At 39.4% G+C, this 15,000-nt stretch overlaps 2 protein-coding genes across 2 annotated transcripts in view; one reads left to right on the forward strand and one right to left on the reverse strand.

Moving 5' to 3' along the window:
* Window positions 1-6,891, forward strand: part of cacna1hb (calcium channel, voltage-dependent, T type, alpha 1H subunit b) — a 219,977-nt gene extending 213,086 nt beyond the window's left edge. Inside the window, exons 29-33 of the mRNA XM_047802731.1 lie at window positions 1,605-1,726; window positions 2,980-3,249; window positions 3,939-4,104; window positions 4,508-4,659; window positions 4,735-6,891. Of these exons, the coding sequence (XP_047658687.1) occupies window positions 1,605-1,726; window positions 2,980-3,249; window positions 3,939-4,104; window positions 4,508-4,659; window positions 4,735-5,532 (1,508 nt within the window). The 3' untranslated portion in view covers window positions 5,533-6,891. The remainder of the gene's footprint in view (window positions 1-1,604; window positions 1,727-2,979; window positions 3,250-3,938; window positions 4,105-4,507; window positions 4,660-4,734) is intronic.
* A 5,340-nt stretch (window positions 6,892-12,231) lies between these two features.
* Window positions 12,232-15,000, reverse strand: part of LOC125138459 (synaptogyrin-3-like) — a 6,868-nt gene continuing 4,099 nt past the window's right edge. Inside the window, exons 3-4 of the mRNA XM_047802893.1 lie at window positions 14,956-15,000; window positions 12,232-14,248 (exon numbers count right to left, since the gene is read on the reverse strand). The exon at window positions 14,956-15,000 is cut by the window's right edge and continues 101 nt beyond it. Of these exons, the coding sequence (XP_047658849.1) occupies window positions 14,054-14,248; window positions 14,956-15,000 (240 nt within the window). The 3' untranslated portion in view covers window positions 12,232-14,053. The remainder of the gene's footprint in view (window positions 14,249-14,955) is intronic.

A 15,000-nucleotide genomic window follows, 5' to 3' on the forward strand; every position in this document is an offset into this window, starting at 1 on the left:
TATGTTTGTGTGTTATGTTTGTGTGCTGTTTGTGTGTGTATGTTTGTGTGTTATGTTTGTGTGTTATGTTTGTGTGCTGTGTTTGTGTGTTATGTTTGTGTGTTATGTTTGGTGTTGTATGTGTTATGTTTTGTGTGCTGTGTTGTGTGTGTTTGTTTGTGTGCTATGTTTGGTGTGTTATGTGTGTGTGTTATGTTTGTGTGCTGTGTTTGTGTGTTGTGTTTGTGTGTCTTGTTTGTGTGTGTGTTGTGTGGTTGTTTGTGTGTTATGTGTGTGTGTGTATGTTTGTGTGTTATGTGTGTGTGTTTCTGTGTGTGTGTGTTTGTGTGTGTTTGTGTGCTGTGTTTGTGTGTTATGTTGTGTGTGTATGTTTGTGTGTATGTTGTGTGTGTTTGTGTGTTTTGTGTTATGTGTTGTGTTGGGTGTTATGTGGTGTGTGTTATGTGGTGTGTTGTGTTGGGTGTTATGTGGTGTGTGTTATGTGGTGTGTTGTGTTGTGTGTTATGTTTGTGTGTGTATGTGTGTGTTTTGTTGTGTGTTATGTTTGTGTGTATGTTGTGTGTTTATGTGTGTGTGCTATGTTGTGTGTGTATGTGTTGTGTGTTATGTCTGTGTGTTATGTTTTGTTTGTGTGTGTTATGTTTGTGTGTGTTTTGTGTGTTATGTTTTGTGTGCTGTTTTGTGTGTTATGTTGTGTGTGTGTCTGTGTGTTGTGTGTGTATGTTTGTGTGTTATGTTTGTGTGTTATGTTTGTGTGTTATGTTTGTGTGCTGTGTTTGTGTGTTGTGTTGTGTGCTATGTTTGTGTGATGTTTGTGTGTTATGTGTTGTGTGCTGTGTTGTGTGTATGTTTGTGTGCTATGTGTGTGTGTTATGTGTGTGTGTTTGTGTGTTATGTTTGTGTGCTATGTGTGTGTGTTATGTGTGTTATGTTTGTGTGCTGTGTTTGTGTGTTATGTTTGTGTGCTATGTTTGTGTGTTATGTTTGTGTGTTATGTTTGTGTGATATGTTTGTGTGTTATGTTTGTGTGTTATGTTTGTGTGCTGTTTGTGTGTTATTTTTGTGTGTTATGTTTGTTTGTTTTGTTTTTTGTTTGTGTGTTATGTGTGTTATGTTTGTGTGTTATGTTTGTGTGCTGTGTTTGTGTGTTATGTTTGTGTGTTATGTTTGTGTGCTGTGTTTGTGTGTTATGTTTGTGTGTTATGTTTGTGTGTTATGTTTGTGTGTTATGTTTGTGTGTTATGTTTGTGTGTTATGTTTGTGTGCTGTGTTTGTGTGTTATGTTTGTGTGCTATGTTTGTGTGTTATGTTTGTGTGTTATGTTTGTGTGTTATGTTTGTGTGTTATGTTTGTGTGTTATGTTTGTGTGCTGTGTTTGTGTGTTATGTTTGTGTGTTATGTTTGTGTGCTGTGTTTGTGTGTTATGTTTGTGTGTGCTGTTTGTGACATTTTGATGATTGATGATGAAACACATTCTATAGGATTCACAGTGATGTTGATTTGACTTTTCATCCTGGACTCTGTATAGAATAATTATTCATTAATCAACATGCATTAAAGTTCCTCATTAGTGAGTTCATCATTTTCTCCTCACGTTCACACAGAATGTTCTGATGAGAACCCATGTGAAGGTCTGAGCAGACACGCTACCTTCGAGAACTTCGGCATGGCGTTCCTCACACTCTTCAGAGTCTCAACTGGAGACAACTGGAATGGAATTATGAAGGTTAACATGTTCACACACACACAGTTAACACACACACACAGTTAACACACACACACACACAGTTAACACACACACACACACGCACACACAGTTAACACACACACACACACACACAGTTAACACACACACACACACACACGGTTCACACACACACACATAGTTAACACACACACAGTTAACACACGCACAGTTAACACACACACACACACAGTTAACACAAACACACACAGTTAACACACACACACAGTTAACACACACACACACACACACACACAGTTAAAACTCACAGTCAACAAACACACACAAACATAGTCAACACACACAGTGTTACACACACACACACAGCTAACACACGCATAGTTAACACACACACAGGGTTTTACACACACACACACACACACACACAGTGTTACACACACACAGCTAACACACGCATAGTTAACACACACACAGTGTTACACACACACACTCACACACACACATAGTTAACACACACAGTGTTTTACACACACACACACACACACACACACACACACACACACACACAGTGTTACACACACACACACATAGTTAACACACACAGTGTCACACACACACACATAGTTAACACACACACACACACATAGTTAACACACACAGTGTTACACACACATACAGCTAACACACGCATAGTTAACACACACACAGTGTTACACACACACACACATAGTTAACACACACAGTGTTTTACACACACACACAGTGTTACACACACACACATAGTTAACACACACAGTGTTACACACATACACAGACACACACATAGTTAACACACACACACACACACACACACACACACACACATAGTTAACACACACAGTGTTACACACACATACACACACACACATAGTTAACACACACAGTGTTTTACACACACACACATAGTTAACACACACAGTGTTACACACACACACACACATAGTTAACACACACAGTGTCACACACACACACACACACACACACACACACACATAGTTAACACACACAGTGTCACACACACACACACACACACACACATAGATAACACACACACACACACACATAGTTAACACACACACACACACACACACACACAGTGCCATTTAGGTTTCCTGAAATGTCATATCATAGGATTATTAGAGCCGCTGTAGACAGCATGATTAATGAACTCTGTGTGTGTGTGTGTGTGTGTGTGTGTGTGTGTGTGTGTGTGTGTGTGTGTGTGTGTGATAAAGGACACACTGAGGGAGTGTAAGGGAGATCGCTGCTTGAGTTACCTGCCACTGGTTTCCCCGCTGTATTTCGTGACATTCGTGCTGGTGGCGCAGTTCGTCCTGGTGAACGTGGTGGTCGCTGTGCTGATGAAGCACTTAGAGGACAGTAACAAGGACGCCTGTGAGGAGGCGGAGATGGAGGCGGAGCTGGAGGCGGAGCTACAGGCAAATCTAAGGCAAAAGGCCGCCGCCTCTGCTGGTGAGGTTACAGGATCTCCTGCACTTAAACAGGTAACAGTCTCTTCTACCAGCTGGAGCTTTGGGTTCTCTGGGTTCTGTGTCCACGTCTGACCTCGAATAACTACACAACATAAACACGTCACTGACTCGGTGACATTTAACTGGTGACGGAAATAATACTCATTAAAACTATTAGGGGTTTGAGTCACTTCTATAAATAGTTGGTCCTCATTACAACATCCTCAGTACTGCTGTTCCTCAGCTGTCCACCCGAGACGCGTCGTTAGACGTGTGTCCACCCGAGACGTGTCGTTAGACGTGTGTCCACCCGAGACGTGTCGTTAGACGTGTCCAATCATCACACCGTCATAACCTCAACATCCTGAACTTTCCATGTATTTAATGCTCTCTGATGTCTATTTTTATGTGTTCTACAAATGATGTCTGCACTTTCAACAACTTCCAGCACTTTACAGAAGGTGATGTTCTTCCTGTAGTCTTGGAATATTGACAGCGCCACCTGCTGCACTGGAGTATTTACACATAACATAGCTAATAACTTTTAGAAGGTGGTTCGTTCCTGCAACTCTGAGGTTTTAAATTGTTCGTGTGTGTGTGTGTGTGTGTGTGTGTGTGTGTGTGTGTGTGTGTGTGTGTGTGTGTGTCAGTAACGTGCCAGGATAAATGTATCTTATATTTGAGTTTCGCATTAATCTGACTCAGGAGGTTTCTATTTCCAGGGCGATGACCTTCAGGACAGAAACTTGCTCACAGTCGGGAAGCCGAGTATTTCGAGAATGATGTCTTTACCCAACGACAGCTACATGTTTTACCCCAAAGCTGGACACAAACCTAGAGATCAGATCGTCTCCAAACAGCAGACCGTCGATCACACCACAATTACAGGTCACTGTTGTTATTAAAGCGACCAATAAAACGACTTTATGTCATGTGTCATGTGTCATGTGTCGTGTCATATACTGTATACGTGTTATGTGAACGTCATATTTATCATCGTTGTGGTTTTGTTTTTATTCTAAACAAGTTGCACTTTAAATCAAGTCCGATTATTAATATTAGTAGTAATAGTCTGAATGCTTTGTAAAGAAGCGTCAGATAATCCATTTTTTATTTTCTTATACAAAACATTCACTTTTAAATAAATATCTTACATGAAAATTTGATTGTTATACAAATAGCTTTTATTCAAAATGTATTATTATTATTATTATTATTATTATTATTATTATTATTATTATTATTAAAGTTTTAAAACCCTTAAATCGATCCTCCTTCCTTTTGTCCTCAGGCTCATTTCTGTCAGTGAAGTCGGACTTGTGTGAATGGGAATCTCTGCTGCAGGTTCCAGAACCTCCGTCTGGCCCCGCCTCTCATTTGGAGCCCCTCCCACCGCATCGTATAACTAGACAAAAGTCTAGTTTCAGGACGCTCCAAAGACAGGTAGCGTGTCAGAGTACACGTGCGATGAATGTGAATGTGACGTGAGACCTTTACATTACGCCCTTCTCCCTGTAGGAGGCGATAAAGAGCGACTCTGTGGATTCAGCCAACACTGGATCGAAGGACAACTTATTTCTGCACCACTCCGATTCGCTCAAAGTTCCGAGCATTCCTCTGACTGGGGGCTCCGCCCCTTGTTCTCCTCTAGCCACACCCCCTACATGTCGCAGTCGGACAGCCAGCGTCCAAACAAGCCGACGTGTGTACAGCCAGCGCAGCATCCCGTCACGCAGATCCACACACACACAACCGGACAAGTACACACACACACACACCTCAGACGAAGAAGTCAGACAGATCCTCTCGTCCGTCGAGGGAAAAGACTCCGCTGTCCGGCTCATCAGACGCAGCCACACCTTATCTCCACATGTCGCAGGCACTTTATGTCTGAAAAGCCAATCACAGCGAAGTAATAGTACAGGAAGTGACCTTAGGAAGTACAACAGTATGGACTCCACCCATGGGGCGTGGTCAATCCAGCCAAAACAGAAAAGTGCACCCTTTAAAATGCAAGAAACAAAAGCGTCTCTGTTGCGCAGGAAGCACAAAATGAGTCCACCTTGTGTTTCCACTTCCACAGACCTGCCCATGTCCTCTGAAACTTCCCCCAGTGGCTCGGTTCTGAAAAGGCGAACGCCATCATTCGACTCCACGCTGCTCCTGGAGACTTTGGATCTTCCCGATTCTCTGCTAGTCACTAAGCCCCTCCCACAACCTCATTTATCAATCCGTCTGTCTGTCCCGTTTGAGCAATCGAACAATCGCGGGTCAGACGAGGACCAATCATCGAACTGTGTCCTACTCGATGCATAATCCGAGAGTTACGGACCCGTTATGGGCGTGGCTTATTGTTATGGGCTGGTTTGTTCAGCCAATGAGGATTCAGACCAAAACTTTTGATGCTAACATGCACCTTTAAGAATTCAGCTAAGGAAAATGAAGCTAAGTAAAAAGACCACGCTAACGGTCGGTACGGTGGAAACGAGTTATGCAATCGTCGTGTTGATTAGAGATCTGAGAATAGAAATACGTTTAAATATCGTAGCTCACGGTAGCTCACGGTACCCTACGTTCACACAAGACGGTGACGAGTGGGCGTGGCCATCCGTTCTGATGAGAAGTTGTAGTAGCTATAAATAACTTCTAAAGCCTGCTAGTTAACTAATGCTAAACTCATTCGTTTGATTTACGTGTCACATGCTCGGCTTCGCACTAGCTCAGTCTCTCGGATTAGATTAGCGATGCACGCTAACCTCAGTAGCTCGCTAGAGGCACCGAAGATCTTCGCTACCTCCTTCCAAGCTTTATTTTTCTACGTCACGTCTCACAGTTAATTAGAGGTTCTATATGACAGGATCGTGTGAAACCACGCTTCTACTGTACAATTTTTTTTTGGTTTGTTTTTTCCATCGCACATCGCAGGGAGAACATTAAGCCGTGAGCGGGAAAGAATCGGTCCTAGAACTTTCGCATCTAATTCGCATGACGTCAAGAACCTTCATTGGAGATGTTGCTTTGTCGCCGAAACGGTAGCTTGGTTCCGTGTAGAAAACAGACGTCGTTCTGTCGCGCACTGTCGTGAACGTAGGGTTCCGATCACGTCGCGTCAAATTTCTAAAACATCACAATAGTCATGAGACGGTTCATGTAGCAGTGGCCTGTGTGTTAGTACGATGGCGTTAATGAAACCCGGAGCCAAGACGAACGCAGACGAAGCTTCTAGATCCTGAACACATGCAGATCCTGATGCAGTAACGTTGACACATCAGTCTGAAACCCTGCATGACGGAATCATCAGGACTGAACGCAGGAGTCAGCAGTTACTCCAGACTCTACAGAGCTCTTATATTTATTGAATGCAGCACCTATGAAATTTTTTTATATATATAAAAAAAAAGCCCAAGAGTTTTGCACGCACTCAAATGTTTTTGACAAGGAAATGTTTTTTTGTTTTTTATTTATTTATTTCTATGAAATACATTCGACAAAACACTTCTCTAACTTTATATTTTCCCCTTCAGTTCATCCTGAGATCCCGCAGCATGCCATACCGAATATTCTTGTTTTATTATTAATAATAATCATTTATTTGTTTTTATTGCTTTTCATAGCTGAGGGCCTTTTTACACCCGGTCACTTCGTGTGTTGTCTCTGATCCCATATCTATCTGATTGGTTAAAACTGTCCCATTTACATCAGACCACATAAACACGTCTCGGCGAATCGGATATCGATCCGATCTTTCTACTCCCGCCCAAAATGCTAATATATTTTACCTCATTTCTGGGGTAATTGTAATGGAACACACTTTGGTGTACGCGGTTGCTACAAAAAACAGCGTTTACTGTTTGCTGCGTTTTAAGACCCGACGAGACGCCTGGGTGAAAGATCGGAGCAGCGCTGGTGGGAAAACATGTTCGTTTCTGGCGCGATGCACGACTCGCGAGTCACCGGTGAGTGACGTAGTTCCGTTTGGGAGGAGTATAGCGCTGACGTATGTGGCCTGAACAACCACATTCATTTACACCTGTCATCTGAAACGCGTCCCAGACCACCTCCTGAAGGGGTTTGTACCATCGGGTTTATATCCATCTCCAAAACGTTTCGGAGGGCATTTAGACCTGGTCTTTTTACCGTCGGGTAGATATCGGATCACAGAAAACGCAGGAAGTGACCAGGTGTAAAAAGCCCCTGAGTTTATGATAAACATTTCAACACAGTAACGATGTGAAAGTGGCGTCAGATAAACGCCGCGGCCCGTAAGTGCAAAACGCGTGAACAAAAACGTGTCAAACTCAAAACTTCATCAACGGTAACAAGGTCCTTATTAAACATCGCAGGCTTCTAATTGTGTTTATTTTGTTGTTGAGTTTTCTAATGTGTTGTGTTTTAGTTCTCATGACATTGTTTTTCTGATTCGTTTCAATTTCGTTAACACGTTTCGTTTTCTTTCGTTTTTTTGTTGTTGCATTTTATAATTTGTTCATTCTGATGTGTGTTGTGGTGTTTTTTCTGTTGTTGCGTTTGTTTTACTTTTCTGATTAGATATTTTTGGTATTTTTAATAATGTCGATTTTTTGTTTTGTTTTGTTTTGTTTTCTGATTTTTGTTTTGTGTTTAAATCTCACTGCATGTTTTGAATGACGTTTTTGGTTGTTTTTCTTTTGTTTTTCGATTTTGTGTGTGTTTTCTTTTCTGTCGCGGTTTTGGTCGTGAACATGTTTCGTACCTACAGGCTGCTGTCAGTATGCCATAAAAATTCACAGCCCAAAGCCATAAACTGTAGCTTTCCCTCCATCATGACAATGTTTACTGTTCCATTAACACTCTTGTTGTATTTAATAAATATTCGTCGTCACTCGTGCAGCAGGACAACGACGACGACCTACGTCGGTGCTCTGTGATTTATAACCATCTCACAAAGCAGAAGAAAAGGAAGTTTTACTTCAGAAAAAGAATTCACTCTTAAATCCAGATCCGATTTGCTTTAATATATTATATATTTATTTAGATCTAAATTCTGAGGTTGTAGAGAAAACGACTGTGTGGAAAATTAAGGGCTTATAACTCGGTGTATGAGCAGGTGGTGACGATCTGGCGTGGACCTTCCCAACGTTTTCACTCCGTTTTTTTTTTGTGTGTGTGTTTTGATTTTGAAATTGTGATAAAATGTCTATAGAAAAAAAATTTCGGAGAATTTTGATGTTACAACTTTGTTGAAATCGGACAAAAATATTGCAGGTTTGACTGAAAGAGCGACGCTCGGACTGTTCCGTGATAAGAATTCAGGACTTGTTGTTATATTCAGGGCACGAACAGAGGAAACCCACTGACTGCATCTTAAAGACAATAAATTTTACCGAAGAGCCTGAAACATCCGCCGAAATCTTTGACAAGAGGACGACTTTGTGCTCAGAGAAAAAAAATGATGTTGATAAACCTGTCTGTCATTTTATTGCACGATGGGAGCGATGAACTCAGATGAACTCCGAACATTTCAGTCTAGGAAGTTACGAATTTCTAAAAGTTTTCTACAGTTTCTAGGATCGGATCGAAACATTTCTTATTATCTAATTAGGTTAAAAATACACTTTTTTTTATTTATTTTTTTTTTGCACCTGAGCTCTGCTTGATGCAAATGCCCAGAGGAATCAGTCAGGATAAGTAACCGAAACGTTAGAAATAAATAGAAATAAAACTCGAGAAATAAGGAACGATATTAAAACCGTTAGGTAGGTTTCTTAGAATAAAGGTGAAAAAATATCGTTACTGTTAAAATGTACTCAGGAATTAGTCTTAACTGATCGAATAAAATGAAATTTGTGTGAAAATCAACTTTTATTATCCATCTAAAAATTTCGGGTTTGACGTCATTCCATCTCTTCTGTTTATCAATAAAATATCCTGTAAGTGATGTGATTTTCACCCCTAACTAGCATTCGACTAGCTTAGCTACCGGAATTGTTGGTTAGCTTTAGCATAGAAACCAGGCTTAGTCAAATATAGTTAGTTAATCTTAGCAAATTAGCGAAGACTCGGTTTTCTTTTTTATTGTATATCTTTACACACACATTGAGTAGCTACAGCGCTAATTACACTGCGATAGAGGAGGTCACTGCTGACGACGAAGAACCGGGACGATCCCTGCTTCATATATTTAACGCTTTATTACAAATAAGCCCATGAGTTTGGTGTAAAAACAATGATGCTTTTTTTTTTATCAGGAGAATGTGTTTGTGTTTAAATTCAGTAACATTCAAGCCACACAACAAAATGCTGAGATGTTACAGGAGTGAATAAAGTACAATCCAGAGGTTTGACCATCCAAAACAAAGATCTCCTATGGCAGGACTTCCATGTTTCCATGCTGGTGGTGTTGAGTTCCAGTCACATGCCGTGATGGCTGCATGTTCATGGCTTTAGAGCCTGTGTTTCTCCTTCGTTCAGCATTTCATCCGGGACAGGAAGATGACGAGGTCGTGCTGTGAAATCATCTCTCTCCTGAAATTTCGGAGGCGTTAAGTATTTAACTTTATCTGTTATGTCCAGGCTGCAGGTTTAGAAAATTCCTTCACGGCCTTGATTATCAGAATTAGTGTCTGAGTCACAGAACAGAACCTCGTTACCTCAGAAAATGAGATTTCATGCTGTGTTTGACCAGAACACAGGAAGCCTCTTCTTAAATGGGGAAAGTCAGGAAGTCCCTCAACCCCAACATGGAGACCTGAGGTCATGTCAGCACGGCTGCACCGACCGCCGTCGCTAAAGGGAACAGCACGATACTCACTGCTTAATGAATGAAACACTGCTGTATATATTAGAACATTATCTATAAAGACTCGCTAGTCGCTAACAAAAGCGCGAGCCTGTCCTTGTAGGCGTACATGGTTTTTTTTTTCCTACTTTGTAGCTTGAAAAATTACATAATTCCAGTTCAGGCGTCTAGGTTCTGAGGTAAGTTGAAATGCAGGAGAGTTTTATAAATATCCTGAACTTGTAGGAGATTTTGACTGATGTTTGTCCTCAGCGCTTCCCCATACTTCAGTAACATGTATCGTACTGTATGTTGTAGCTGAAACACTTTCTCTGTGTTTGTCAGTAATAAGAAACATGCTAGTGATCTTTAGTTCACCGTGTAAATGATCTGCGCTGCATCAAGTGCTGTTCTCCGTCCAGTTAAACCAGCGCTGCAGACTGAACTAACCTGGAAATACAGCAGACTCCTGGTCCATTTGTTCCGCTTCATTCATTTATCAACATTCATTATTTTATCGTCTCATGTCTAATCTGGATTATTTCCATGTTGCAGACTTTAAAGCAGGAATTTAGAAACTCAAGCTTCTAGATCAAAATACAGGACTTCAGAAAGACTCACGTGCATTTACTCCATGGGCCGTGTTCATTTTTATCCCTCATTAAAGTTTAACACTAAAGATTAAATACTAACTGTATCAGTGCCAAAGGGAACGTTACACAACTGAAATGTCTTCAACTTATTCAACACAATTGTCATTTAAATCTGTTTTTCAAAAAAAATAAATAAATAAACATTTAAAGAAATCTTTCTGAGATTTAATTTAATAAAAGTGACGTTTAAATTCTCTTCTTTCAGAGAGTTTTACTTTGGATTATTCTGTCCGTTCTCGGTGTTTTAACGCCCCCTGGTGGTGCTAAAATATATTAAACTTTTACTACAATGTGTTTAGGAACTAAAAGCTTTAATTCAGGGTTTTCATATTAAAGTATTTTTTACTGACAAAACTTTTTTTAAGTATTATTTCTAAAAGTAGTGAATCTGGAATTTGTGGCATAATGATGAGTTTATGATCATTAGTGTCTGTTTATAATTTATTTAGTGATTTATGTGAAATTAACTCTGATGATTATTTTTAAAGTGCAGTTAAATAATGTCTCCATCAGTGACATCAAAATCGTCATGAGGTCTTTAGTACAAATCATTTGTTCTGAATTTGTTTAGGATGAATCAGATCAGTGATGTTCATTTGTCTCCACTAACTCAGATATTCAGAAGATCTTTTAATGCTTTACTCAGATTAACTATCGATAAATGAATTGATGAATGAATAAAACAGTGTTTACTGTGTTTTTAACAAAATCCCCCCCAAAATATTATTATTATTATTATTATTATTATTATTATTATTATTATTATTATTATTATTATTATTATTTCCATTTACAAATGTTTTTAACTGTTGATTTTTTTTTGTACAATATTTGATACATCAGTCCTTTATGGCAATTTACTGTTTATTTCATAACCAAAACTCTGCTTCAAACTTTTTTTTTCCCCAAACAGGAACCTTTTTCATTTCCTGACACCTTCATGATGTTTGCGTATTCTGAATTTCTTCCATGAATTTATTACATATAAAATATACATTATAATAATCATTTAATTGTCTTTACTGAAAATCGATTACGACAAAAGGAAAATTATTTGAAAGAAAATTAAAGATTAAAAAAATCACAAATATTTCAATTCCATTAGGCGATTAAATAAAAAAATAGATTAAGATGTCATTTTAATTTTTAATTAGTTTAATAAATAATAAAAATCCTTTATTTGGCACTGTTGCAGGATTAATGCAATCCAGTGATGTCTAATGTAAATGTAAACCTGCTGTATCACATTTTATACACATATTTAATATGGTTTTACTATAAAATTCTGGATAAAATATACATTTATTATTAGTTGCTTTAATAACGTACATATTCATATTTATATTTTTAACATAACTTTTCCAAAATGAGTAAAGATGTCCATGCAAAACACCGACATGTCCATCAGACCATGAAGGCAGGCATATTGGAAAAGACAGACTAAAGCCTGCTATTGACTGCAGTACATAAGTAAATCCACTAGGGGGCAGAAGACGAGTCTCACATTGTATACAACAGGTTTTTCAGTAAAGTACTGATAATGCAGGTCTCAGAAACTCGGGGTTAAAGAAGCCGTACGTCAGAAATAAATACAAGAAAACAGGCTCTTGCAGAAAGAGTGTTTATTCAGTCAGAGATTCACCAACACGTTTCTTCTCCTCTCTAAATGCTAAAATGGTATTTTTAGGATGTAGGTGTTTCTATGGTTAGTCTTATCATGCAGTAATACTGACAACACACACACACACACACACACACACACACACACACACACACACACACACACACACACACACACACACACACACAGGTGGAGATGCTCTCATCAGGACTCTTTAAGACAGCAATGTCATTTTGTCATTCAGGAATAAACACATTGTTGATGCTTTAAAATGGCCCCTCCCTCTTAGCTCCGCCCCTCCAACTCATACACACTAAATGGGGTGATATTAACGTTCTAATTGTAGTTTGGTCTCGTTAAAATAAATACAATAAATAATTGACTTTCGTTTTTAGAATAAAATGAATAATGTATAAACACATAAAGCCTACAGCAGTACAGGATTTGCGCTCAGAAACTTTGGCCTAAGAAACAAAATACTTTATACATATAACTTATAGAACTTTATATAGATTATATTTAATAGCTTTAATAGATGTTTAATATATTGTTTTTTACACTGCATTTTGTCCCTCGGCTCCTTAATCGGGATTATTAAACTAGAGAGATAACAATTTACAATTTGACTCAAATAAGTGATCGTTAAAGTCATTATTTATTTCATTACGTTATGTTTAATATTTCATTTAAACAGAGAAGCCCTTTAAACAAAAAAGACAAGAGAAAAGGAAACGTTACAATACTCGTGCATTTCAGTACTGCTTTAAACACGGCCACATCGACGACCCGAGACTAAAGTGTGTGTGGGGGGGGGGGGGTTTGCAGTTGATTTCTTTGTCTGTTTGTACTTTATCTTTTTTATTTCGTTAAACAGCACACAGAGAAACGAGCGTTTGTTCGTTCACTACGCAGCCTGTTTACTATCTAACTCTCATTAAAGGTCACACGTATGACGGCACGCTAGCACGCTAGTTATTCGCGTGAATAAGATACCGAAGGCAGTAAACTGTCGCCAAACTGAATTTTAATGAAGCAAATTAAATATTATACATGTTTTTTTTAAACGTAACTTCATCTAAGTTACTCTAAGTATAACCATATTGTATTGTAGCATGTTTACAGCATTTCTATGCTCTCTAACTAGCTAGCACGTGTGCTACATGCTACGTGTGTGCTTAGAAGCTATCTAGTAATTGTTAGTAAGTTACTCATTTGACAACTGGCTAGCATGTTGGATAGATAACTTAGTAAGTTAAACTACAACGGAGTAATTAGATACCTGTTTTAAAAAAAAAACTACCACAGTGTAGTTCTAACTTTACTAGATAACTAGTTCTAGCACTAATCTACCGGAGAGGAGTTAACTTTACCGACCCAACGTGAATCAGACAGAATCTTTTATGACTCTGTGCTAGTTTAGCACTTTACTAAGCTAGCGAACAACTTCATCGTAGTTTGGTACTTCATTAAGTTATGTTCCTCGCTAGCAGGCGTGCTACATAGCTCGATTGCTATCTAGTTATCGTTCTAAGAGACTAGTCTGCATGATAAAGTAATAAAGCGGTAAACTACTTTAAAAATACAAACCTAGTTCAATTGTAGTGGATTCTATACTGTTTTAGAAATAACATATTGCTCTTTGTTTGCGTAACTCCTTCTTTCCGCTGTAGAAAGAGTGATGAATCGTTAGCGTGGATTGTTCCAGAAATAGCGAAGGGGAGATCGACGAGGTTGCATTGAAAACAGTACTGCAACTGAGCCTAGGAGGGAAGCCACACTGTCCACTGCTTCTCATTGGCCAGAAGATTAAAAAGCGGGTGGGATCTGGTATCCGGGTGGGCGTGTCTCCACCGTCTCGATCAGCGTTGGGCTCTTGTCGATGGTGGTCTGATGGATTGCGTCGTTGGAAGGATACTGCTGTTTGGGGGCTTCGGCGGAGGTGAAGAGAGTCATGTCGGTTCCGAGCAGAAATTTCTGCACTGCCAACATCGTCAGCGCCGCCTAGCCAGATTCACCAGATTAGTCATGTTAATACGTTAGCATTTTGAGTACAAATCTACCACAGCAAAGGAATTTATTAGTGCTCGTTCATCAACAGCGCTTCAGAAATCGTTAGCATGGAAGTTACAGTAGGAACATAAGTCACAGCTAGACGTTTGTGCAAAAACTCAACGCTACATAGCGTTCATTGTGTCTGCATTCATTACGGCTAACTCTGATCGCCATCAGGATCAAATTATCTGCTAACACAACATTTAAGTTAGAGTCGAGTACTAAATTATTTGTTTTTGTTTCTTTGTTCAAACTGAAAAGCCAAAAAAAGCCAAGCGACGTTTTGTGTCTTTGAGTTTATAAGAAATCCGCGAGAGGAATGAACGTGAAAATAAACCTGTGTAGTGTTTGTTATACATCAGAGGCAGAAGTTATTAAAGTGCATTAAAAAGTTAGAAGTGAGCAGTTATGCTTAGTGCAGCGTTAAGTGAAGGATCATCTACACTAGCGCCGGTGTTAGTGATGGCTTAGACAACAGCCTTTGGTTATCCTCCAGAAAGGCGACGTTTTTAAATCTGTTCAGGTTTAACAGACACAAGTAGCCCTGAAACACAGAGGTCACAGTCAAACCCCAATGTGTGTGCACATATACTGTGTGTGTGTGTGTGTGTGTGTGTGTGTGTGTGTGTGTGTGTGTGTGTGTGTGTGTGTCGTACCCAGGTGAGAATGGAGAAGAAGGAGAAGGCGATGGCGGCTCGTGC

The sequence above is a fragment of the Tachysurus fulvidraco genome, chromosome 18 (assembly GCF_022655615.1).
Source record: "Tachysurus fulvidraco isolate hzauxx_2018 chromosome 18, HZAU_PFXX_2.0, whole genome shotgun sequence".
In the NCBI taxonomy this organism is placed as follows: domain Eukaryota; kingdom Metazoa; phylum Chordata; class Actinopteri; order Siluriformes; family Bagridae; genus Tachysurus; species Tachysurus fulvidraco.